Here is a 24,863-nt window from a genome sequence, read left to right as displayed (position 1 = left end):
ATGAAATTAAATGAAAAGTAGGATAACAAGGGAAATGTAATCCAATGGTTCACTATAACTCAGTTTGTTGACATTTGGTGTTGACAAAACAAATGTAATACATATGATTTTCAAAGGCTTTAGTCATTCCCTATGACTGTTACATTCCTTACTGAAGGCAAACTTAATTTTCATAGCTGCCTACAATTCTGTATGTGCAGCTGTATCCAAACATATTTGGAACGTATTACCAGTGTTCTCCTTGAACACTTTTTTTTTTTCTGAAACGGAAGAACTGAAACCAAGAATGTCATAGACAGATGGTAAAAAGCTGTTCTCAGTATCATGGAACACTGCACAAAAGTTGGGATGTTGAAGAATAAAACTAAAAAAAAAAGTAACTGATGAGGCTGAAACTGAACCCCATTTTTAAGAATGCTATCATGTGGCTACAGACACTACTCTGAATTTCCTTATTTGTGTACTTTTGCAATGAAAGGAATGTTTTTCATTCCATCTGCCCACACTGGCATCATCCTGCCCTTAACTATGATTAGATGGTGAGTTGGCACTACCTAATATTCATCTTTAGATGTGACCCTGCACTGCAGTTATTTATGAGAATGTTCAACACTCTCTTGGCTCTTTTTCCTGAATAGACATACTCATCTATGAAAAACAGTGAATTTGTTTTGGGGTTTTTTGTTTGGTTGTTTGATTTGGTTTGGTTTGGTTTGGTTTTTTATCAGGGTATTGGTTTTTATATGCCAGCAATATCCTAAAAAAGAAGAGTTGAATGAAATGAAATAATGAAAAATTATTTTTTGAAATTTATACTGAAGATTCGATCATAGTTTACTTCAAATTTCAATAGAAATGTTACATACGATGGATTCTGTCTTTTGATTACTGCTTTCCTGGACATCAGCTTTCTAGGAGTATGTGAATCAAATGCAAGGTCTCCATAGAAGGAGTAAACCGGAAACAATTTAAGAAAGAAGTAGGAGAGTCCTGTTTAGGACCCGCCTGACTGCCCAGTCCCGTTAACTGCAGACATCTGTGTAACAGGCCTTGAAGTCTGTTTAGGATGACAAAACCCCTACCCTCTGTCTTCATGTTTCATGGACCTTCCATGGCAAAAAAATATCCCAATGAACATTTTGTTTCACATGCTGTTTCCCATAGGATGAGGGAGTGACAGTTTCACTACTCCTGTCAGATATGCTGTTAAGAATCACAAGAGAATCATAAGAATATTATAAACAAATTTACACAAACAGAAGCTGCACCCATGCCGGTCCTTTCATTCAGGCTTGGAAGTTTCTGTGGCTTTATAGCTTTACAGTTCCTTTATGGCTTCCTTATCTCAACAAATAGGAGCATAACAATACTCCAGAAGTGCTGAGAAAGGGTGAGTGTTAAAAGAGGAGGAAGGGCTAGATGTTAGACGCTATGTATAAAACTATACTTCACATGAAGTGAAGTATATATACATGACCTGAATCTTGTAATAAATATTTTCTTTAATATTTAGATGGTTTGTACTTCAAGTGTTTATTTAATTGTAACTGAACTAGAAATAACTTGCACTTTTTAAGTAGACCAATAAAACATTAGTTAGACTAGCAGTAAAATCTTGGTTCATATATGACAGGCTCCCTTTTTCCCCTAACAGTCTTTTGATGGTAACATCAGGGGTGATTTCTTACTAACTGTTCCTTATTGCTGAGCTCTTCTTGAAAGAAGGTCTATTTTCTTTCTTTAAAATCTTGGTTAACAGACACTTAGTTTTTGTCAAATGCTTCAATACTGAATTTGATTTCCCTTCCTTACACAGCCCATAGGAGACTTCAGGTGCAACCCTTATTCTAGCGACTGTTTAATTCCTGCCTCTGCACAGAAGCTGGGTTCTTGACATGTGGAGAAAAAGATAGGGGAGAAATGGGATTAATGAGCACCTAAAAGAAAAATATAAAGGTTAAAAGGTTATAAATCAAAGTTTGTATTTAAAGATTAGAACCCCTTGGGGTTATTCACGCTATAAATTTTTATGCTTGTATTAAACCAGAGATTTTTCAGAGTGACTAGAACTGAAACTATTGTATTTAATTTGTCTGTAAGACAGTATTTAATTGATATCCTGCTACTGTTAAAAAACATGAGTGGTCATAATAGATCACAATAGGACAGGGACATTTCAGAGTCAAGAGCGCTATGGCATATGTTCACTGGTATGAACAGCTGGAAAAGGGACAGCCAAGCTGATAGCATGGTCAGAACCGAGGAAGGAAAACATGTTATCTGGGATTGAGAGGAGAAAGGATTATTTTTGGAAGGAGATGTATTTCTAGGAGTTGTCCTGAAAAATTGCATTTACATCAAAATTGGGTGGGAGAGATGACTGGTATAAACATAAATATTAATGAAACAGTTAGTATTTCTGCTTTCAAGCTAGGCAAAGTTTACGGTGAGAGAGATGTTGCATGTTAATAAACTACCAGGAAAGACTAGAACAGAGTGAGCAAATTATTGACATATTAGCTTTTCAGACAGTCTGCAACAGAAGTTTGGGGATATGAGGGCTTTATAGCTGGTTTAATGTGCCTGTAGGAGCTATGTTTCTTTACGCTGGATGTAAACAACTATTTGAATGTAATATTTGGAGGACATATCTTTTTACATGACTTGAGATTTCTAAAGTGTGCATATATAATCCATAGATCTAAAAAATATTTTTATGTAACTTTTTAAATTATCGCGAAGGGCTTAGTGAATTTTTTCCATGTTAATTTTTAAGCATCTGATATTGTACCATTAAAAAGTGAGCAGAATCTTCTTTCTGTTAATCAGTGCAATTGTGTTTTTTGTACCTCTTTGGGGTTTGTGTAGGCAATGCTCTGTGCTCTGTGGCAGAACATTTCACAGCCTCAGTTGTGTGGAATAATACTTTGGTCTCAGACATACACCTGATAATATCATTGTATTTCTCTGACTTTTATAAATTAGCTGAATATTTTTACATACTGAAGAAGAGTATGGAGTATGTATTTAAGTCTAAAAGGTTTTAGAATCTGGAAACAAACGTGCAAAGTAAAATTCTTGTGATTAAATGAAATCCATGTGCACACATGCAATATAAGCAGAAAGAAAAATGGCAAGTAGACTTCCTGTCTCTAAATCTCTTAAGTTTGGTATAATTTTCTGCTAAATAGTTGCTACTTCTACAATTAAGAATGAAGCCACATAAAAGACTGCTGATTTTTTATCTTTACTTATAAAAATGACAAATCAGAGAGAGAGTTCCACTGGATGAGGGTAATTTTGCAGATCATTAGCAGGCAAATTCACATTCTACCACAACCTGTACATCTGACAGTTGAGGAATTTCAAATATATAAAATATATATTGCTTGTGTAATAGTGTAAAATAGCTAATTTTTAGATTTATGAACTCCAATGTACCAAAATCCTCAGCTGACATGAATCAGTGAAGCTATACTGGTTTATGTGAGATGAAACTCAGACACCGTGTCTCAAAGGCTGTTTGGGTATAACTTTTGTAATAATCTGTATATACTTTTATGAATAACATGGTTCCCAAATGTGCATACTTTGGTCAGTGTTTGGTAGTTTGGATGGTTTGAGTGATGAGTATTTTATTCAATTGGGAAAATATTTTCTATGACCATTATTAATAGATGTATTTCTTTGCTGAATTTACTTTTGTTTCTATTAAAAATTGTAAAGGCTATTGACTTATAGTGTGAGTCTTTTCCACCCTATTCACATTGCAATCTCTCAGACACATATTTGAGGTAGGAATAATATTTTTAATAAGTAAATTCATAAAACCATGTAATGGAATTCTTATTACAGGCAAAAATTTGAGATACAGTACATGGGCTATAAACCAGGCCACTACTTGAATATTTTTTCTGCTAAGAAAGTTGGCTTTAGCATGTGTGATTTCCCAAGCCTCAGTGACAGAATCGCAGACATTTTCAGTTCTTAATTATTCATAAACCATATTAATGATACTTAGAAAGTGCAGTTATTAGAAAATAATTAAAGAATAACCATCTATATTACTACAGTTTGCAAACAAGTTATTAAAATAGAAGGTATTTTTGAAATTATATTTTAAATTGGATGACCACATATATGTACTTGCATGTTACATTTTAAGGATCTTTTTTTATTTTTTTTTTTCAGTGTCATGTAATGAAAATAAAAGTTCCTTCAGTGTATCATAATTAATCAGATCTAATGTGATAACATTTCAAAAGTGATCAAGAAGAAGAAAAAGATATGATGATCATAGAAGGATGCACTATACACTGATACAGATTGTTCATGATAGTCTGTTTATTATGGATGATCTATATGTCTGCCTTCTAAAACAAATTAGAAGAAAACGAAGTAAAATCATTGCTACATATTATGTCTGTTGAAATAACATATGCTTGTTTCATATCTATGCACTTGTACTAGCTCAGTGGTAGAAGAAAATGTGCAAAGAGAAAATGTGCAAAGCTACTCCAAATGAAACTACATTGTTGCATACAGTTACAGTTTAAATACAATAATTACCCTGTTTGATATTAATATATTCATTAAGATTCTCTTTGCTGGTAAATATGTAATAATGCCAAGCTTCTTTGTAAGCGTGAGGTTTGCAGTTTAGATGACCACCAATAAAACTATCTATCTGTAAGCGTTCAAGGTGTGTTGATGAGATCCTATTTAGATTCTCAACATAATCAAGACTGTGATACAGGAAAGAAATTCTTGTAGGATAAGGTAGAGGTCCATAAGGCTGTAAGTCTTCAGTGTGTTGCATACAGGGAGGGGGACCAAGGTGTTTCACTGCTCCTTCACAGAGGTCCTTTGGCTTCACTGGGGCTCAGAGCAGAAATGGATAGGAAGTAGGAAAGGGATGGGCCTCTGCAGACGCGGCAGACTCCCAACACTTGCATTTTAGGAATAAATCTATCCAGGCCTGATGACTGCTATAGGACAAGTACACTAGCTACACCACCCAGATAGAACTCTTATAATGCAGTTGTGCTATGCTAACCTTTCAAACAGGGTGAAATTTAATGACTTGGAATAAAAGAAAACATGCCATGGCTCATCCACTTTCACAGAAGCAGCTAATTTCAGATGTTTCAAACTCCATCTCCTTAGAATGGATAGAAATCGTTATTATTTTCACCAATCATCTTTATGTTAACCATGAAGAGTCAGATCTTGTGAGGTGCTGACTTACATTGTCATTCTTATTGTCAGTGAGCAGCTGACAAGGCTGCTGATTGTCTTGCATGAATCACTTTGACTCTTTTGAAGCAATAGATTTGAATTAAAAGTAACCATTACTGCAGAGTTAAGAATCATTATTCTTCCACTTTTGCAATCCTTACCTAAAACATACTTCAGAATGGCAGTAAATGCAAAAGTAATCTCAAGAGGGCAGCAGATATTGCCCAGATTTTTCATCCATAGTAATTTAAACGAAATTATCAACTCTCCCCCCAAAGAAGAACAAGAGATACATTTCTTAAAATTATTGCTGTATTTAGCAGCTCATAACATCACCAACATGCACATTTCTGTGATTTAGATTTAATACAAATATTTCAAAATACAGATCTGAAAAATGCTCTCCATTTTTATTACAGGGCTATTCAATAAAATATATACCTTTGGTATAATATGTTCTGTTGTATATAGCAAACCATTTTCATTGTCATCAAAAATATATTTTCGCACTTGAGAATTACAGGGGACTTGAATTCCTCAGATAACCCATATAGTGGATACAGTATCTTGAACCGGCTCATAAATATGTAGATGTGATACAGATGTACATTTTCTGTTAGAAATGGAAAGTGAAAGATCTTTGAGAATTCTAAACTTACTAATGGTTAAGCTACTTTAACTGTCTTTATGCTACTTTCATAGATATATAATAAGACATTATTTTCATTGAAAATATGCTTAAAATAAGGCAATTTTTGTGAGAATTTAAATCGTATTTTTTCTTGCATGAAAAATGCATTTACTTGTAAGGTGGTCATGCCTCCCTTGCTATTCTAAAATCACTACACACAAAGCAATAAAATTACAGAGCTAAGCATCCTCCAAGGATGAAATCACAGTGAAGAAATCTGTGATATACTTTATGCTGTAAGTCATGTTGTATCATATCATATGATGATACCACAATAGAAGAGAGCTGGTTATTTACACAGTGGTTCTGACTGGAAAATGTAAACAAAGATGAGTCAAGCACCTCAGCAATGCATTGACTTGCTAGTTCATATCCAAGGTTTTACAATGTTGTTCATTTAGTTCTGTTGTTATCTTGACATGAGGCACCTGTTTTTAAGGTAAGAAACTGGTCAGATGATGAAGTGTCAGTGAGGCTTTCAAGTAAATATGAATCCATTCCATTTTAGTTCATTAGTAAACCAAGAGTACAATAATCTATGAGCCAAGAAAGATGAAATGCTGTTAGATTTATGTGCACTGTAAGAAGTTCTATGACAGAATGACTGTTGTTTTCTAAGACATATAAGCTCAAGAAAATCTCCAGTACAGTAAATAATATTTTCAAATAACTGTTTAAGTAAAATTCACATTTTAACATAGACTAACAAAAGTTTGACAGTTATTCAGAAGCTCCTAGTCCCACTGACATTGTTGCAATTGGCTTGGAAAAGCCCAAGTGTATTTGAACGTCACTGTAGGTATAAACAATTGAGCATTAAAAGGTATGAGAGTTCTTTCCAGAACTAAATGCTCTTTCCTTTTAAGGTCAATTTGGAGGTGACTTCTGTTGTTGTGAATTGCTTTTCTCCGCCAGAGGACTTCATTAGATAGATTCATTGTTGCAGGAGACAGCCTGTCTAGCTATTCTTCCTCACTTCACAGTGTACTTCCCCTCACTGAAGAGGTCCCTGCTGTCTGTGCAAAGTCCTGAGAATCACGTGTTCCTCTTTGTACCACTGTTACAAGTAGTATCTTCTCTTTTCTTTATTTAAAGGGGTCCAATTGTTCTAGGTTATTACACTGTGTTCATAGTTGTGGTAAACCCTAATTATTAATTTGAAAAGTCTATCTGTGGCAGATTAAAAAATAACCACTAGTCTCAGGTTATTCTCAGGAGATTGGTTTCAGAAAGATGTTAAGTACTCATCCTGTATATATGTCTCATTTCCCAGGGTTTCATGGCCTTAAGATTCCACTAACCAGACAAAACTGTCATACTCAACTATTACTCCTATTAAATGCATTAATCTTCTCACAGAGATTAAGAATTCTGTCTTGTAAACAAGTGATATATAACAGTTCTTCCTCACTTATGTTTCTAGAAGGTATTTCCCCAGAAACTCCTTTGGGGCACTTCCTGATTTCAGGAGTTACCATCTCTTCCAAAATAATGGTCGTTTAAATTTCTCTTCCCAACCCTCCTACACCTCTTTTTCATGCTAAAATGGCTTGAGCTGATGAATCATGGTTCTTTTCCTTCCTTGCTGTTTATCCTCCTGCCCTTGGAGCTTTGAAGATAATCATTCAGGCATGTTTCTTCTCCTAAAAGCTATTTTAAAATTGAGAAGTCAATTGAGAATGTCATTCCTAGGAGGGCTGGTGAGGTTTAATATCCAAAAAAATTATATTCGTGTCCATGTTAGTAGCAAAGAAATATAGATAGAAGTACTTATCAAAAATCCTAATGAACTTTCAATTACCTTGATTTTTCACTTCACATCTCCTAATATATTACATAAAGGTCTGATTTCATCTTTTAAAAGAAGTTTTCAGATGTTTTAGAATCAGGACCATAACCTGGCCCAGAAAAAGTATGTGGAAAGTGGCAGGAATAGTTTTATGATTTGTTTTACTGCACCAGGCAATATGGATACTTCTGATTCAATCTCTTTCTAGGTATTTATCTCCACCTAAAAAAATAAACTAGTCATTTATAACTTTTTATTCCCTCAAGGATATCATTATGTCATTATACAAGGGATATACCATTGTATTATAGGATCTGTATGTCAAGGCTCTGTAACAAGGTCCCAAATACCATGCAAGGAATTTGATCAAAGTGCTTTCAGTGTAGAAGTTATATTTTACTATGATATTTAACAGGAGATCTAATAAAACGGACGCTTTATTTGGATGCTGTTGAGTGGTAATAGTAGGAGTCCCATTTTCAGACAGAGTCCACCTTCACTTGATTGTTGTTTGTAATCAATGGAGAAGGTTTACTTCTCATTCTGTCTCCTGCATCATTAGAACTATCCTGGAAAAAAACTTTTGCTGTACAGAAAGTGACAATAATTCTCTTGTATTCTCTTCTGAAGTTCTGGTTCAGGAGTCCATATACTATAGCATTAAGGCAGCTGTTGAAATATGCCATGTAATAACTAGATACAAACAACCACTCTGGAATCCTAGGGATTACAGTTTTTGGGTTGACAGCCACAGCAAGGCCTATAAAGTTCAAAGGAGCCCAGCAGACTGCAAACAGTACAAATACCACAAACATGGTTACAAAGTTTCTGAAGTCGTGTGGTTTCAGCCTAGGGTTGTTATCTGGTTTAACCCTTCGCCTTACCTGAATAACGAGGATCCATATTCGCAAGTAACAGAAAGTAACTATGGCTATGGGAAGCAGGAAGTGGAAAAACACAACTGCTATAGTATATGCTGAGCTCACAGACTGTGCAAATGTACATGAGTAAATCCTGGGGTCATACTGTAGCGATCCCACAAACAGGTTGGGCACGATAGCAACAAATGTTAGGACCCATATAAGAACAATATAGCACAATGAATTCTTGTCGCTGTACAGCTTGTCGTATTTGAGACTGTGGCAGATATAGCAGTACCGATTGATAGCGATGCCTGTAATATTGAAGATTGATCCAATGACACTTAGGCCCATCAAGAAGCCACTAATCTGGCAGTGTAGGTATCCCAGTTTCCATCCGTTGTGAAACACAGATGTGAGGACCAGTGGATAAGGGTAGATAGCTACTATCAAGTCTGCAACTGCCAGGCTTACAACAAACACATTTCCTGTAAAATAAATATAAAAAGGCAAGTATTAGTTTTTCTTTTGCTTTTTTCTCTCATTTCTGCTCTCGATATATTAATGAGCAGCCTCAGTGGAACAATTTAAATGTAATTAGTTTCTACTTTCTAGCTCAAAATTCATTGTCATATATCAGAAATAAGACACTCGTTTTTAGTTTAAAAAGGTAGCTTAACTTAAAGATGCACCTTTTGAAGATAAACTGTCTTTAAGCTTAATTACCGTGACCTATTGTTTTTATCATGTCATTTATTTGGATTGTTTCAATCACGTAGACTTAGAATTCATATAAAATTAAAATATTCAGAACTGTAAGGCTTGCTTTGGTTTTAAATAGTCTCTCTTGAAAAATCAGCAGAAATAATATTTCTACTAGATTTCCAAATTCACATTTATCTTCTTTAAATTTCTTTCATTACATTAGCCGTTAACTTTTCCAGTCCTGAAATTAAAATCTCTTTTCTCCCATTTATATTTCAAGCTCCCATGACTTTAATATGACTTTTACTTTACTCTCCTTGAATCTGCTAGCAAGTACTTCTAAAAGTCTAGTTGAACAGAGACTTAGTTGTCTTTCCTGAAGACAGGCTCTTCAGTAAAAGAAAAGATGCTGGGCAAGCAATTACCTAGACAGTTCCCAGACAGTACTGATGCCCCATTTTTCTCTGCCTCCAAACTGGAAAATTAAGCAATGAAACATTCTGCTGCTTCCTTTTTTAACAAAGGGAGATGATATTCTTAAAAGACAATGGAATCCATCATGTTTATAATTCATTTTTTGAGAAGAGATTATATTTTCTTTTTTTGGTTGCTTAAATGATAACCTTAAATGAGGCATCTGAATGCCTCCCAACCCTTCTAATTTCTAAGAAGCTCACAAGAAACATTGATGTCACTTTTATTCATATCTTTAAAATAACTATTACATGTCAAGCTCTAGTTATTCATGTCCATAAGTACAGAAAGCTGTAAATGTTATCTACACACGTTTGTAGGTGTACAAATGCATAGATACATAGGCATTTGTGTGTTTGAGATTCTGCTTTGGAATTCTGAGATTATTCATGGAAGGTGAAATGCAAGCTTCTATTGCAACCTGTAATAAAATATATTATTATCTTTAGATGGTGTACAATTTCATTATTAATCCAAGGCACACTTGGTGAATTGTTTTATGCATTTATTTTGAGCATACGAAGTACAAACACATAATAACAGGTTAGTAGGAAAGGCAAAAGTATCTGTGGACCAACAGGGTATTTTAGCTGCTAAAATTTTCAAAATTATTTTTTTAATATATTATTTCAAATATCTTAAAATGTATAGTCTCTTACCAATCTTAGGCTTTAAATGTCCAGTTAGAAATGTTCAATCTGCAAATACTGACAGAGGAAAACATAGACATTATCTTTCTCCGGATGCTACCTACACTGTTGTGTTTAAATTTTGATACATGCACAAAGTACCACATTTGATGTTTATACTAATGGCAGCTGGAACAAATGGCCTTAATTAAAAGACTGCTGCACTAGTTATCATAGGTTTTGTATATGGATTTATAAATAACTTTCTTGTGATAGTGTCTGTAGTGGTTTCGTCTTGTACTGGGGATTCACTGCCAGACTGAAATATGCTTATCCTGAAGCCTTTGGCAGAACTCCAGATCATTTCAGCACAAACATCAGAGCTCCTTTAAGCAGAAGATGACACAGAAAAAAAGCACTGCTTTCAGATTCTATCCTTGATGTAGTGGCAACTGATACAAGAACAAGAGACTGTATGGAACTTAGAGCTCTTTGTTTATGTGATGAATCAAGAAGAGGAAAGTAAATGAAAAGGTGCTGTTGGCAGGTTTTTTCCCCAGTCCAGAATATTGCAGGATTGATGAAATGGTAACATACAAACTCCAGACACTTATTAAAATGTAATACTTGGAAGAATTCTATTTATATTGGCTTATTAACTTACTGCTTAGCTGGAGACTGTCCATCCTAAATTTCTTTCTCTGCTATCCACTAAAACTTCTGCTGCTGCTCATCATTATTATTGCTAATATTGTCATTATTTACCCACTTTAGCCAAATAATAAGGAAAAAAATTAAAAGGGTTTTTTCTCTTTTAAAAGGTGTCGTATTGAAAGGTGACAGATGGCATATATTTATCTGAATCATTTTAGCTTTGGAAAAAAATGAGTCTAGGAAGAGTAGGCACTCTGTCTCTGAATCAATCAAATTTCAGGCTTCCATAAACTCATGCATCATGGTTGCTCCAGCTTTTTTCAACTGGCTGCTGTAGAGTGACAAACTGAAAGTCTTGGAAACACAAGCTGTTTCATGTGAAAATTGGAGGCTAGCAGGAGGCTAGCAGGATATCCTAGCAGCCTGTCTTAAAAAAAAAAAAAAGAAGAAAGCATGAGTTTGGAAATCAAGTCCCAAGCTGCCAGCTCATGGTTAGCATGTCAGCTGAATGAATAAAGCGTTGGGGCTGGAAGCTGCTCGGAAACCAGATACCTGTTTGCAGAGAGGACTCTTAATTTGCCTTTCAGGAAGGGTTATCTTAAAACTTGAGTTCAGATACATTTTGCTTATAAGGACGGAAATTTTCTTGCTAAGACAGAATAGAAAATTCAAGTAAAAAAATTTTTGGCATTAGTATGTTTGTTGTATATTTTGAGGTTTGTTGTTTCAGACCCTGAAGCTGGATCTGAAATGAAGTTGAGCTTTCATATGTTATATAATAAACAATTTTAAAAAACGATCCTAGCTTTAGGTACCACAATCACTGGCAAATATTGCTAATTTAAGAAATTCCTATATTTTAATGGCATATGGTGAAATTAAACACTTATGTTTGTAGAACACTTTCTATTTTAGAGGTGAGTACCATAAAAATATATATAGGAAGGGGTTAATTTTTTATCTTCAAAGTTAGGTTTGAACAGAATGCTATAAATGAAGCCTGAAGCTCTATACTGAAACTTTAAAAAGGCCACAAAATCAAAATCTTGAATAATCTTCCTTGAAGAAAAAGTATTCATCCTCCTTAGCGAGTAAGATCACGTTACTGTGAAAAAATGTGATTTTTGTACCTAAAGAATACATTATTATGCATTAACACCAGCTGGCTGAACTGAGAAGGCAGAGGTTGAATTTCTTGACTTTGACATAAGCCAAATAAGCTTTAATAAATTTAAGCAAATGTTGTGCAATGGATGTATGTGGAAGAAAGATAATCTACTGGTAACCAGCTTGAGCAGGTTATGTTTTTAGATGCTGTCTAAAGCAATGTTCCACTAAATATTTTCACCACCCTTACTGGAAAAGAAGCCTTTCTGCTCAGTAAAGACATAACAATATCAAATCTACCTGCTGAATATAAAGCTGCATTAAAGCAACAGAAAATGAAAAAGTGTTTTCCCAGACAATATGACTTTTCCAAGAGCACAATACAACATTAACTGAGTGTAAAAATTGTGACCCTGACAGATAATTAAAATAAATGCTTATGAGATTGCCCAGATATCAAAATGAATACAAGAGCCTCAATAAGAACTACATGATGTAGTTGTATCAGTAGCAACCTGTATTTGCAGAGCATGTACAAATTACTGTGTGGGTTGTTATTCCCTAGATTTAGTGCTAAGTATGTCTTGAATGATAATTAGAAAGTTTCCAGAAATTTCTAGCAACTTAAATATGTGCAGAATATTAATGGAAAAAGATTAAAGTTACATAGACTAGGTGGTGCTGAATGCCTGCCATAGACTTAGAATGGAGGGCTGAACACTTTGCCAGCAGGTCAAAAATGACTAATTCTTCTGAAAATTTTTGGAGAACTGAGGGAAATGTGGTCTACAGCATTCTTTTCTTGAGTGTTAAGACTGTGAAGTACTTTTACTCTCCTGAAATGTTTAGTCTGGGTAAAATAACCTACTGTAAAAGAGGGAAGCAGCTTATGTATGGAACAAAAAACCAGTGTTTTAAAGCATTAGGGGAATTCCAGCTAGAATATTTGGTACTCAGAAAATCTGAGTGAATTTTAGAGATCTCATATTGCTGGCAGGATCAGTAAGGCTACTTTTTCTCCTCCTCTTTTTCCCAAGATACTCTATACCTTTAATATTGGCTGCCAAGTCACTATTTTGTTCACCTATTTCAAAGCTTTTCCTGCATAAATAATGCTTTGGCTTCTTACAACAAATGCTTTCCACAAGCCATCGTGTTTTCATCACACAGCTATATTTTGAAACACATACCATCACATTTCCATTAGTGCTTCAGACTGGAACAATTTTAGGTAAGGGAGGTTTAGTCTTTATGCTAAATGGAGTTGCTTTATCTTTTATAGATAAGACTAAACAGTATGTGCAGCAGTCATTGAAGTCACATACAAGGATTTTGTTTCAGTGGCCATTGACTCAGACCTCTAATGGCAACTTGCTGAGTATATCTTTAAAGGAAGAGGATTGTGTAATTGGTCCAACGTTGCTAATTTTTACAAGAACAAACCTAGTTTCTAATGATCAGATGCATTCATTCTTATCTACTGTCTTTTCACTACTTGTAAGATACTGCCAGATATGTTAACAGTCATTTCCAATTGTCTCATAGCTAGCCTTAATTAACAGGATGCTTTCCTATAAATGAATCATGTTTTGTAGACATCAAGCGGTATTTAAATATCATACTGCCAAGTTTGTTATGTACACAGATTTTATACATCTAATGGAACAAAAAAATTTATTTACTCTTTTAAGCACTGGTTTCTGATCATTCTAATTTTTCTACTGATTTTCCTCAAGGATAGCTTACAGAATTTTTTGGCATTATGAAATCTTTCTGATTAATCTAGCCCTTGATAAGGATGTTAATTTGAGAGTTTATGCTCCTAGCTGAAAACAAGAGTATGACAGGTGCTCACCAGTGAATGCCTTCAGCATCAGAAACTTTAAATGTGATACCTCATAACTGGGTACAGCATCAGAGAGATGAACTTCTTCCTTAGAAAGGCATTTTGTCAGGCCTCTGCTTATTTAATGATGTTTCTATGCATAAAATGGTGTCCCAATGACAAATACTAAAGCTAGATTTGTTTCATATTCCATGAACATTTTTGCTCTGAATGTTGCTCCATTAGCACCAATATTTCACTTGTAAAACATCATAAACAACTACAAAATCAAGGAGTGAAAGCTGTTTTTGTGAGTACCTAATACAAATTTAATAAAATTTTCTTGTACGTGTATCCAGAGACAGATCTTAGCTCTACTCAGTGTTTCTTCTACCTGGGAGATTAACAATGTTTCAAGAAAAAGATAATTTCATAATTTTTCTAGCATTAAATTAATATTGGAAAGTTGCTGTACGTAGCAGCGCAGTTTGGGTTTCCCTGGAGGTCATGCACAACAAAAATTGCTAAATTAAAATAGTTGTAACTGGGGACAATAACCATGGCTTCTTAGGCAAAATCCCAAAGTCAAGTAAGGTTACCTAGCATGCAGGCAGCCCCAGCTTCACTGAAGAAAGATTTGAAATGTCTAAGAAACTAACAGTCCTTGCAGCTCAGCATCAAAATGGCCCAAAACAGCTGAGCAAAAATGTAGGAATAAATATTACATAAGCTCTAGTTACTCCTGGGAGCTTCATTCACTTTACAGATCATAGTATCAACTCCTCTAGATCTGAAAAGTCTATTTTTAAACTAAAGGCACTATTTATAAACCTGTCCTGACTCAAGAAGTCCACGTGCACATTAAATTTGAATACCATGATGGGGCTCTGGGTTTTGGCTCTCACTAGCAAGTTAACCCTGATGTTGCCGGTGGTGATGCAGGGAAATGTGAATGGTTTAAAGCCCATAGTCAACCTTTTAGCTTTAAGCATACGTAAGAAAACCTTTCTCTTTCCTTTTAAGCTGAGAAAAGACCTTGTATTACTTCGTCATTTTCATAAAACCTCATTCAAATGTACACTTCTGTCACATCATAAAAGGGACTTTCAGACCTTCTATCATCTAGTTGGGACACTAATGAAACCAACAGGGCAATTAAAGACATTGCCACTGCCTATAGAATTAATGATGATAGGCAGGTAGCTTGTTAACACTGAGGAGAGTATTAAATATTTGAGGTTTAAAATCATTTACAATCTTACTAAAATAGAAATACTTAGTGTCAGGTAACTTCAGATACCAAAATGACCTATGTAACCTCAACATTTAACTCCAGTTAATGGAAATTCAGGGTCCTGAATCTTACAGGTCTGGACAGCTGGAGAACTACATCACAGTATATTAGAGAGATATTGAAGAATAGATTTGTTAAAGAGCTATCAGAATAATGCATATTGTAATGTTTTGTTTCACTGTGCTGAAAGTTGAAGAAAAATTTACATAATCAGCACAGCATAAATGAAAGATTACTGGTGCATTCAGAAAAGAAAATGCTATACTGTATTTAGATTAATCATCACAGAGAATCTCCCAGTGAAGCTGCAGCAACAAATAAATTTGAAATGCCTATGCCATCTTCTGGCCAAGAAAATCAGATGCATGAAAGAGTAATTGGCAGAAAATGGCAGTGGCAAATTATGTAGTATTCAGAACAAAGGAATGGTTGGGTATCAGGTCCAAGTTGACTGTTGCCAAAGAGTATGAAGATAAGATTGAGTAGTTTTCAGATATCCCAAACAACATACCATTTTCTGTGGTTTTATCACCTACCATCTTTTTCTGCATTCCTATGTGAGTGAGAAAGCTACTGCTCTCCTTCTTACAGTCTAAAAATATTTGTTGGTGCTATTTTTGGCTATTCAGTCCTGAGAGGAAAGTGGAGTTTACTGTCAAGCACAGAAGGGAATTGAATCCATATGCTGGATAAGTGCTACAGACTTGGGGATGTTCCTTGCCTCTGGCAGTTTTGTATGACATGCCAGGGCTGCTTTGAAAATATCTCTTATATTGGACCTCTCACATGAGAGGCATACTTAGTTTGTACTATGCAGCAGATTTAGGAGGTGCATGGGATATTGAGTATCTCAGTACTGAAAAGACTGAGGTATGTCTGGGTATGCCAAGAAGAGTAGCACTATCTACTGGATGAATTTACCTGACATGAAATATAAAGCACCCGAGGAAAGCAGCACTAAGGAAAAGGCCTAGACAACCATTGCTCATTTAGGCACCTAACAGGACTAGACAGGAGTTGACATTGACTGAAGATCTTTTGTGAAACTGAACTTAAAAAAATCTAAAAGTGGTCAGGGTTTGGGTCTTTTTTAACAACTTTTAGGAAGTGCCATTTTAAAAAGTACTTTAAATAGCTCTCAGAGCTACAGTGCACCTCAGGATACTCTCATCTTTCTGTTACATTATGCAGTGGCATGAAATATTTTGCTTTGAGATTTTACATAGTAGGTTCATGTCCAGGATATTTTGCTTTAGAAGCAGCAGCAAAATGAACAAGACTTCTGTTCTTTTACAGAAATGTCTAAAATTTTATTGCAGCTAATACATATTTACTTTGGTAACAAGATTGTATTAAACTGGCACTGTCACGAGGCTTTATAGTTTTAAAATATAGAAATAAAAGATAAAAGTGACTCTTGTTGCCCAGCCAAGAGTGAACTAAGACATAACATAAAATATCAAGAAGGCTTGTACAGACATTGAAGTGAATCAACAAATCCTGTTGTCTTGCAGGTGAAAGTTAGAGAGCAAGGCAGGCAGATGGTGGATGTCTTAAGTTCTGTGACCCTGGTTTTGGCTCTGGTATCTGCCTGGCCTGTTCTTTCTACAGTTCACTGGGTGGGTGTGTTTTCAAGGTCAGAACATCTATCCCCTTTGAATATCAGCTTCTTCGATCATGATGACAATATTTCAGGGATCAAATAGATTTGCCTGAATAACTTATCCACTTTTACAGAAGGGAATTATATTACCACTTCTGACTTGATCTTTTCTATCTCTAATTTCTATGATTCATTTGGGAGGAAAAAAATCCTGTGGACAGCCTGTTCTCCAACAAGGTATTGCCTAGATGTTACAGAACACTGAGGTTCAGCAAGCTGTATGAAACCGATTAGAATAACAATACTGCTGATGTCAGAGGATCATGCTACTGAACTGCATCACAGTAAAATCAGTGTAAGTATTCTCTCTCTCCTTCAACTGTATTTGCACTATAGACTGGAAATATATGGAAAGGCAAAACCTATACTGTTTACAGTAATATCAGAGCTCAGATAAATAAAACTAGTAATACAGTTTGAAAGTTGGAAAAGGCAGAGATGGATGCTTATGAGATATAATTATGTTTTGTGTCTGTACAAAATCTCACAGATCTGTCAGGACTGATGCTAGAAAATGTGAAGATGCAGTCAATTCCCTTACAAATTCTAATGTGTATTTTGAGAAAACAAGTAGGAGAAAACAGGAGAGTGAAATTGCAACCACATAACTGACAGGAGAGCCTGACAGGAAAGGCTTCTATACTGGATAAAACATTGCAAACACAAAATCACTTTCCTGAATCTCTTTGAAAGTCACACTTTTATGTAACAGGATTTTGTGGCTGAATTTGTCCAGAATTATTCATGGGATGAAAAAGAAGTTAAAAAACTCTCAAGAGGACAAAAGATTTCATTTTCTTTCTGTTATGACTAATAACTGTGTAGCTGGTCATTCAGCCAATCCCATAGTTAACTAGAGTTCTCAGTAGACAGCAAAGCTAGTTAAATGAGTTCGTAAAATAGTCTTCCCAGTTCTTTTGCTTAAAATCAGCTGTGGTAAGACACCTGCCAAGAAAGCGGAAAATAGCATTATAGAAAAAATCAATTATATGTAGTTACACACATGTGTTTACTCTCCCCTCCTCTATCCATTCTCTATTTCTCTATTCTTCCTTTTTTCCCTTTTCATATTTATTCCATCACCATGTTTTTTCTCTGCTCACTGACTTACAACCCAAAATATTTTGTTTCTGACAGAAGCCTTTTTCCTCCATGTTTTCCCCTCTTTTCCCTTCTTTTTCGTTGCCCCAAGTTCCTTAGAAAAGGTGAGAAGACACAGATGATTATCATATTCATTCCCACCTTATCAGTTTGATGATTTTTAGAGTGTATTTCCACTGTGTCATTATTACAGACCCAGATGACTTCAATTCATCCTCCCTTTCTTTCAGTTCTTCATTTTCTCTATTGTGCTACAGCAAAAGTCAAGTTGAATGGACCCCCATAAGGGTGAGGCAAGTGAAATGGTATCAAGTATCATGGGGAATTCACCAGAATAAATGCTATTTTAATTGCAATATTAGTGGGGTTTGTTTATGAAAGTAACCGATGGTATCAGGAATTCTTACTCTTCTACATGATCAGAAATGCATTACCACTGGAAACTGAAGGATGGGCAAACAAGTGGAACTTCCATATGCATGGCAGCAAGGTGAAGGATCTTAATACCCATCTCCTCTACTGTTTGTCTTTTTCTCTTTATGATGGACAATTGAATCAAGGAAACAGGGTATGGGAAAAAACTCTAGATTGAAATAGAGTGAAGACCCCAAGATGTGTAGTTCCTTCCTTCTGTAAAAAGATTTAAAAACCTTGTGACATTTGCTCCAGCTATTGGACCAAAATAAACTCTTCCAGCCCAATGCTAGACACCTACATTTTCCTCCTTTTTCTATTGTTTGTATATGTCCACAGCCTGCCAGGAGAATCCTTTACTTAACATATTCTTTTGTTATTTGATGGGTACCCACACCAACTGCAGGGTTCTGCACCATCCACAATGGGATAAAAATAAGGTAAGAAATACAACTTAAATATAAACTGGTCACACTGAGTGTCAGGCAAATTCAAAATATGACAAAACAACAATTTAGGTTTCAGACAACTTTCTTAGAGCAGATATTCTGGATTGTTGCAGCAAGCAAATAAAATTATAGCCCTGGCAATTCAAATCTGTCAAAAGCTTAGAGGAGTATATTTTTGTCCCTTGTATTATTCAAAATAAAATGGATTTAGATATAGGATAGATTTATAAGAAATTAAGGAAGGTTATTCATTATTGCCCTGATTCATTAATCATAATTTTTTAGCTCCTGTACAGTATAATTGACTCAGAAAAAATGTTCGTTTGCTTATATGTGTACTTTAAAATATGTTGCTCGTTAAACCTACAGTAGAAACTTTGTATTAGAGGAGAAAGAATGAAACACTACCTTAAGTAAAATTTATATCAAAAAAGTTGCAGGAAACATACACTTTATCTGCACCTAAACCCCCTTGTTTTTGTTTTTTGTTTTTTTTTTTACCTAAAGATCTAACTTCTAGTCCACTAATGCAACTAAAATAGATATGAAAAAATAAAATTCTCAGTATTCTAATGTCATCTTCATTGCTAGTAGCAACAGTCTATAAAGAATTTAAGATAAAGTTTAACACTTACGACATTTGAACGAACATGAAAATATTTTCATTTATTCTAAGGCTCCCTGGGATTCTTATCTTTGTACAATTTAGTTTCTTCATTACAAAAGCAACTGTCAGAACAGACTAAACAGCAGGGACAAGCTGACCATAGATTTTAAAGAACTTTAAAAAATAATCTTAAGTAATTTCTCCTGTAATTCTTCAAACAAATAAAGATGTGAACGTTTTTTCAGTATTTCTTCTAGACAGCCTAAGTTAGACACTGTGACTTCACTGCAGGCAAAAAGACGAAGCTATCCTAAATTCATGCCAATGCCTTTACAGTATACAATGATGCAAAAAGTACTGATGCTCATGTACATCACCTAGTTATTTTGCAACTGGATGCACTATTATACTTGCAGGCAATTAATATATCTCCACTTAAATTTTAACTGAATGATCTATTTTTTGCTATTGGTCTGAATGATAAAACTTCCATGGAAGTTGGCACTGTGTTGACCAGGTCTCTAGAAGTCATAATAAGGAGACCTCATCTATTGCTTTTTTCTTTGGTTTTGGTTATTTTTTCCCTGCATGATGGGTTTTCTCATACAGCACAGAATAAAATTTTCTATTCAAGCAGTAATTATTTCAGAGAAAACTAGTTAGAGAAATAGTGAGGTATGATTGCCCTTTGACATCACAGAGGATTTCATGTGTTTCCAACCTGTACCTTACATAAGTGAGGTGAACTTGAAGGATTTTTCTTCTCTTTAGCAACTACTGGCATAGAAGTCCCAAATTTTTCAATATCCTTTTGATTATTTAATTAGAAAATACATTACTTTTACATTTAATGCTTATTAGAAATGAAATGGGGTTTGGATTTCTGCCTTTTATCTTAAGAGTATTGAATGAAGTTCTTTATTGAGAGGTCCCTTACATGGAGACACATAATTCAGCATACAGATGAATTTGCCAAACCACTGAATCCTTAGAAGAAGGCTTTTGAAAAGGAAAAAAATGGCTAAAATAATGATTCAGCTAACTCCACTGACAAGTTGAAGTAGTGTAAGTGAGCAGGCAAGTGGGTCATTGTATTGAATATTTCTCATAATTATATAATTGAATTGTTATTCCTCTCCATGTTGTTTTAGTTATTTGCCTGTTCTCTGGGGTTTACTTTCATGAAGAGTGGTGTAGAATTTCTCAGAAAGCATTTTTTTAAATTGCTTAAGATTAAACTGCTTGTTTATCAGTGAATGTAGTCAAAAAACTATGAGTCGATGGCACTAGCTAATACGAAAGAAATATATAAATGGCGTTGACTTTCAGAACCTACATATGTCTTCAGAACTTATCACTCAGTGTTCTGACTTAACGTGTTGCACAAGACGGTCCAGTCCAATGACACAAAACTGCTGAAACCTACACTTGCAGTCAAAAGTATTGGATTTTGAATTATAGTAATTTCAGTGTGGGTGCATTTAAAAGCTGTGTTATGATAGCTCATCTGAGCTATGTGTACCTATTGATTTTTGTTATGACTCAGAAATATCCTAACTGCACTTTGAGAAACAAAACACAATTTGTAAAATTAAGTTCAATGCCTCCAGTGTAAAAATGTGAATCCTTTCACTGTGTGAAAATAAAATAAATCTAGAAAACTATACCACCATTATAATGTTAATCTCATAATTTTATGTATATAATATCTTGGCTGTGGAGCTCCTTTCCTTTTTTAATGCCTCTTTTTTTGTCTTATACTCCTTTCTATCTTTGTTTAAATGTTAGCAAGAATCTTAAATAAAAAAAAAGCTTTTAAGCAAGCTGAAAAGCTATATATAGACAGCTAAAGATAGTATCCTTTTAAATATTCAGTAAAAACGTTTCCAGTTCTCCCTCTGAACCTTACTGTTCAGTTCTTCATCTTTTTTTAGGCACAAGCTTTTTATGTGCCAACATACTTCATTATTTAACAAAATTTAGCAAACCAGAAGTCAACACTACTACTTATGAAACTAAAAATAAGAAACTTAAAGAAATGTAGGATAACTATCTCAATGAATATTAATAAAAAGTATTTCTATGTTGAAAGGATGCCAAAAAGTAGAGGTTCTGTATAATAAGTGTATGTCAAAGATGCCATCTACTTTTCTTGTGTTACAAAACCTGACCTGAAGTTTATTGTGAAGAAGAATGGTAAGGAAGCCTTAGCTTCAGACAGCACTGAACAGTAGTTCTTTATTTCATGCATTTCTTTTCTTTGTTCTATTAGGGAATAATCATCTCATTTTTTAAATAATATCTTTGTAAAACGTTCTACAGGTGACCGCATGCTAAAAAAAATGGTGGAGAGGGGAAAGCGTCTTTCACATCTCGTCTAAAACCTCCTAGATTTTCTTTAGTTTCAGAAAGATTGGTATTTAGCTTTGTAGGTGAAGATTTGTTCAAAATTTTTGAAAGACAGCTCGAGCTCCTCAGAGAACCACTTTAGCTGTTTCCATGTACGAGCACAAAAAATGTCTGCTTTAGCACATTAATGTATTTTTTAAACTAATAGCAGAAGGGCTTCCCCTAAAGTTCTGAAAAGTCTTCACTCAAGACGAACAGCATTCATTCGTGTTGTGTAAAACTGGTCAGTTCATAAATCAGAAGTTAATTATTTTGGTAACAGGCAAAAAATCTCCTTCTAAATACTTTATTGAAATCGTGTGTGTCAGTTGAAACCACTGTTGGGCAATAATAGAATTTATTGGCATTATAGTCACTTCCTGATAGACTTGAATTCATATTTTAGGAAAGTCAAAGTGGATTTTTTGTTTATAAATTCCAGTATCTGGAATAGGACTGTGTCAGTTCTTTACAGTATTTTTAGATATATTTTATTAACAAGCTTGCTTCCTGTAAGTTTGTGTGGAAGGGTGTTGATCTCATCAGAGCTTTAAAACAGATCAATCAACCTTCTTACAGTGAACTCAAGGAAGAAAACCATGTAAGTCCAAGAACAGTAAAAACAAACCAGTTTCTCCCTGCATTTTTTTTTGCATTTCTAAGCACCTCCTTTCTTCCAGGATTGATTTCCATCAGTTCTGTACTTTAATGGTCTCCTGTGGTCCTCTTCTCATTTCTTAGGCCTGATGTGTTTTCCGTTCTTCTCAGCCGTCTCAGTTCCTGCTGTAGCTGGAAGCTCTCTTCTTGATGCCTTCCTGTGCCTGATCCTCCTGTTGGCTGGTGTTTGCTTTTATTGACCCTGCTCAGCTGCTTCTGAGGAGGAGTCACTTCCCCTTTCTTCTGGGAGATAAACCTCACTCACATAAGCCTTTACGAACAAAATGTTGCAAGCAGAGTGAGGAAAAAGGTAACAAATGACCTTATTCAGACTTAAGGGAGAGAAGAACAGTAGTTAAACTTTTCATTCTAAAGACAGTCCCTGAAAATGTCTCCTGCAAGGCTGCAAGGAATTAAAAATCTATGCCAAACTACTAAATCAAACAAATGAACAAACACATCCAACACATCCATTCTTCCAGCATGAGAAAAGTACTTAGTTACACAAGATTTTCGGTAGAGGTATAAAAGTGAGAAGATGGGAAAAGCAGGACCAGTATGAAAGGAGCAAACCAAGTATTGTTTAGCTTATCCATCAATGCTTTGAATGAAGGGGCAGATGCCTCCTCAGCAAGTTCAGTGAACACAAAGCTGGGAGGAGTGGCTGATAACCCAGAGTGCTGTGCAGCCCTTCAGAAGGACCTTGACAGCTTGGAGAGATGGGCAGAGAAATGGATGTATTTTTGATAGGATGATGGGGAGAGACTTGCTCCACTTCCCTTCTGCTCCAGGGAACTGCATTTTGGAAAGTCCCTCCACAGCTGAAGTACAAGAGCAGCCAGGTTGACTGTGAAATGCAGCCTCTCATGCTTGGATTCTAGCATATCTCAACAGTAAAATGGTTGTTAAACAAGTGTTCCTGCAATTAGTTAGTATTGCAATTGTGATTTTTACCATAAACTGCAGAAATATAATTTCTATGTCCTTTAATAATTACAAAATTTTATTATTTTTGAGTAATTAATATCCTGTGCATTTTAGCCTATTTTTTCTCACTCAGATCACAGAATCACAGAATCATCAAGGCTGGAAGAGACCTTCAAAATCAACTACTCCAATCATCAACCCAGCACCCCTAAACTGTATCCCCAAGTGCCACATCCAGATGTCTTTTGAATACTTCCAGAGATGGTGACTCCACCACCTCCCTGGGTAATTTACTCCAATACCCAACCTCTCTATCAGTGGTTTGGTTTTTTTTCTAATATGTAATCTGAACCTACCCTGCATGGCTTAATGCCAATTCCTCTCATCCTTTCACTTGAGACAAATCAGAACTGATCAACCCCCACTTCACTCTTTTCAGTAGTTGTAGAGAGCAGTGAAGTTGTTCCTGAGCCTTCTTTTCTCCAGACTAAACAATCCCAGTTCCTTCAGCCTCTCCTATAAGACTTGTACCTCAGCCCTTCCACAGCTCTGTTGCCCTTCTCTGGACTGGCTCCAGCACCTCCATGTGTTTCTTGCAGTGTGTGGCCCAAAACGAAATGCAAGATTCAAGGTGCAGCCTCACCAGTGCTGAGTACAGGGGGACAATCCCTTTCCTAGTCCTGCTGGCCACACTGTTGCTGATAGAGGCCAGGATACCATTGGCCATGGCCACCTGGACACACAGCTAGCTCATGTTCAGCTGGCTCATATTCAGCACCCACTAATGGGGCACCTCCACTGGTAGGGTCACTTACCAGCTGTGTCAGGCAGTTCTACACTCTCCAGGAGCCTTCTAGATTGCCTCCTCTCTGCTGTGCTGCATTTCCAGCTGCATTTCCATCTGGCAAGTTGAAGTCCCCCAAAAGATATAAGTAAAACAAATACAGGCTATACAAGGCTAGAAACAATCTTAACTATATGGTGGGAAAAAAGTAGGGACTGCAATGCATTTGTGTCTCTATAAATAGGGAAGATTATTTGAAATCACTGTTGCCTCTAGTTCATAATAAAAATTTAGATGTTGATGTAAATTTGACTACAGTCCATTCAAGATTTAAGGTTTAAAAATATGTGATACATGGCTTCAAACTACAAATCACCCTCACATCCATTTCAGTTAATTGTACAAATATAGAGTATTGGGTTTAAAGTATTAAATGAGTGCATTAGTATTTTATAATTTATAAGCATATTGTTCATGCATAAAATGATTTACTGAGCACACATTATTATATAGTGATCTTTTAGGGCTCCCTACAGAACCTTGCTCACTGAGATTATTGAATTTCATGGAAATGAGAAGAAATCCGAATCCCAAAAAGAACCAATGA

General features: G+C 35.4%; 1 protein-coding gene across 1 annotated transcript in view; it reads right to left on the bottom strand.

The window, feature by feature from the left end:
- Positions 1–7,862: 7,862 nt before the first annotated feature.
- MTNR1A (melatonin receptor 1A) overlaps positions 7,863–24,863 on the bottom strand; it is a 53,017-nt gene continuing 36,016 nt past the window's right edge. Inside the window, exon 2 of the mRNA XM_032109759.1 lies at positions 7,863–9,066. Within this exon, the coding sequence (XP_031965650.1) occupies positions 8,198–9,066 (869 nt within the window). The 3' untranslated portion in view covers positions 7,863–8,197. The remainder of the gene's footprint in view (positions 9,067–24,863) is intronic.

The sequence above is a fragment of the Corvus moneduloides genome, chromosome 5 (assembly GCF_009650955.1).
Source record: "Corvus moneduloides isolate bCorMon1 chromosome 5, bCorMon1.pri, whole genome shotgun sequence".
NCBI lineage: Eukaryota > Metazoa > Chordata > Aves > Passeriformes > Corvidae > Corvus > Corvus moneduloides.
The sequence above is the reverse complement of the archived record's forward strand: the minus strand, read 5'-3'. Positions and strand labels throughout refer to the sequence as shown.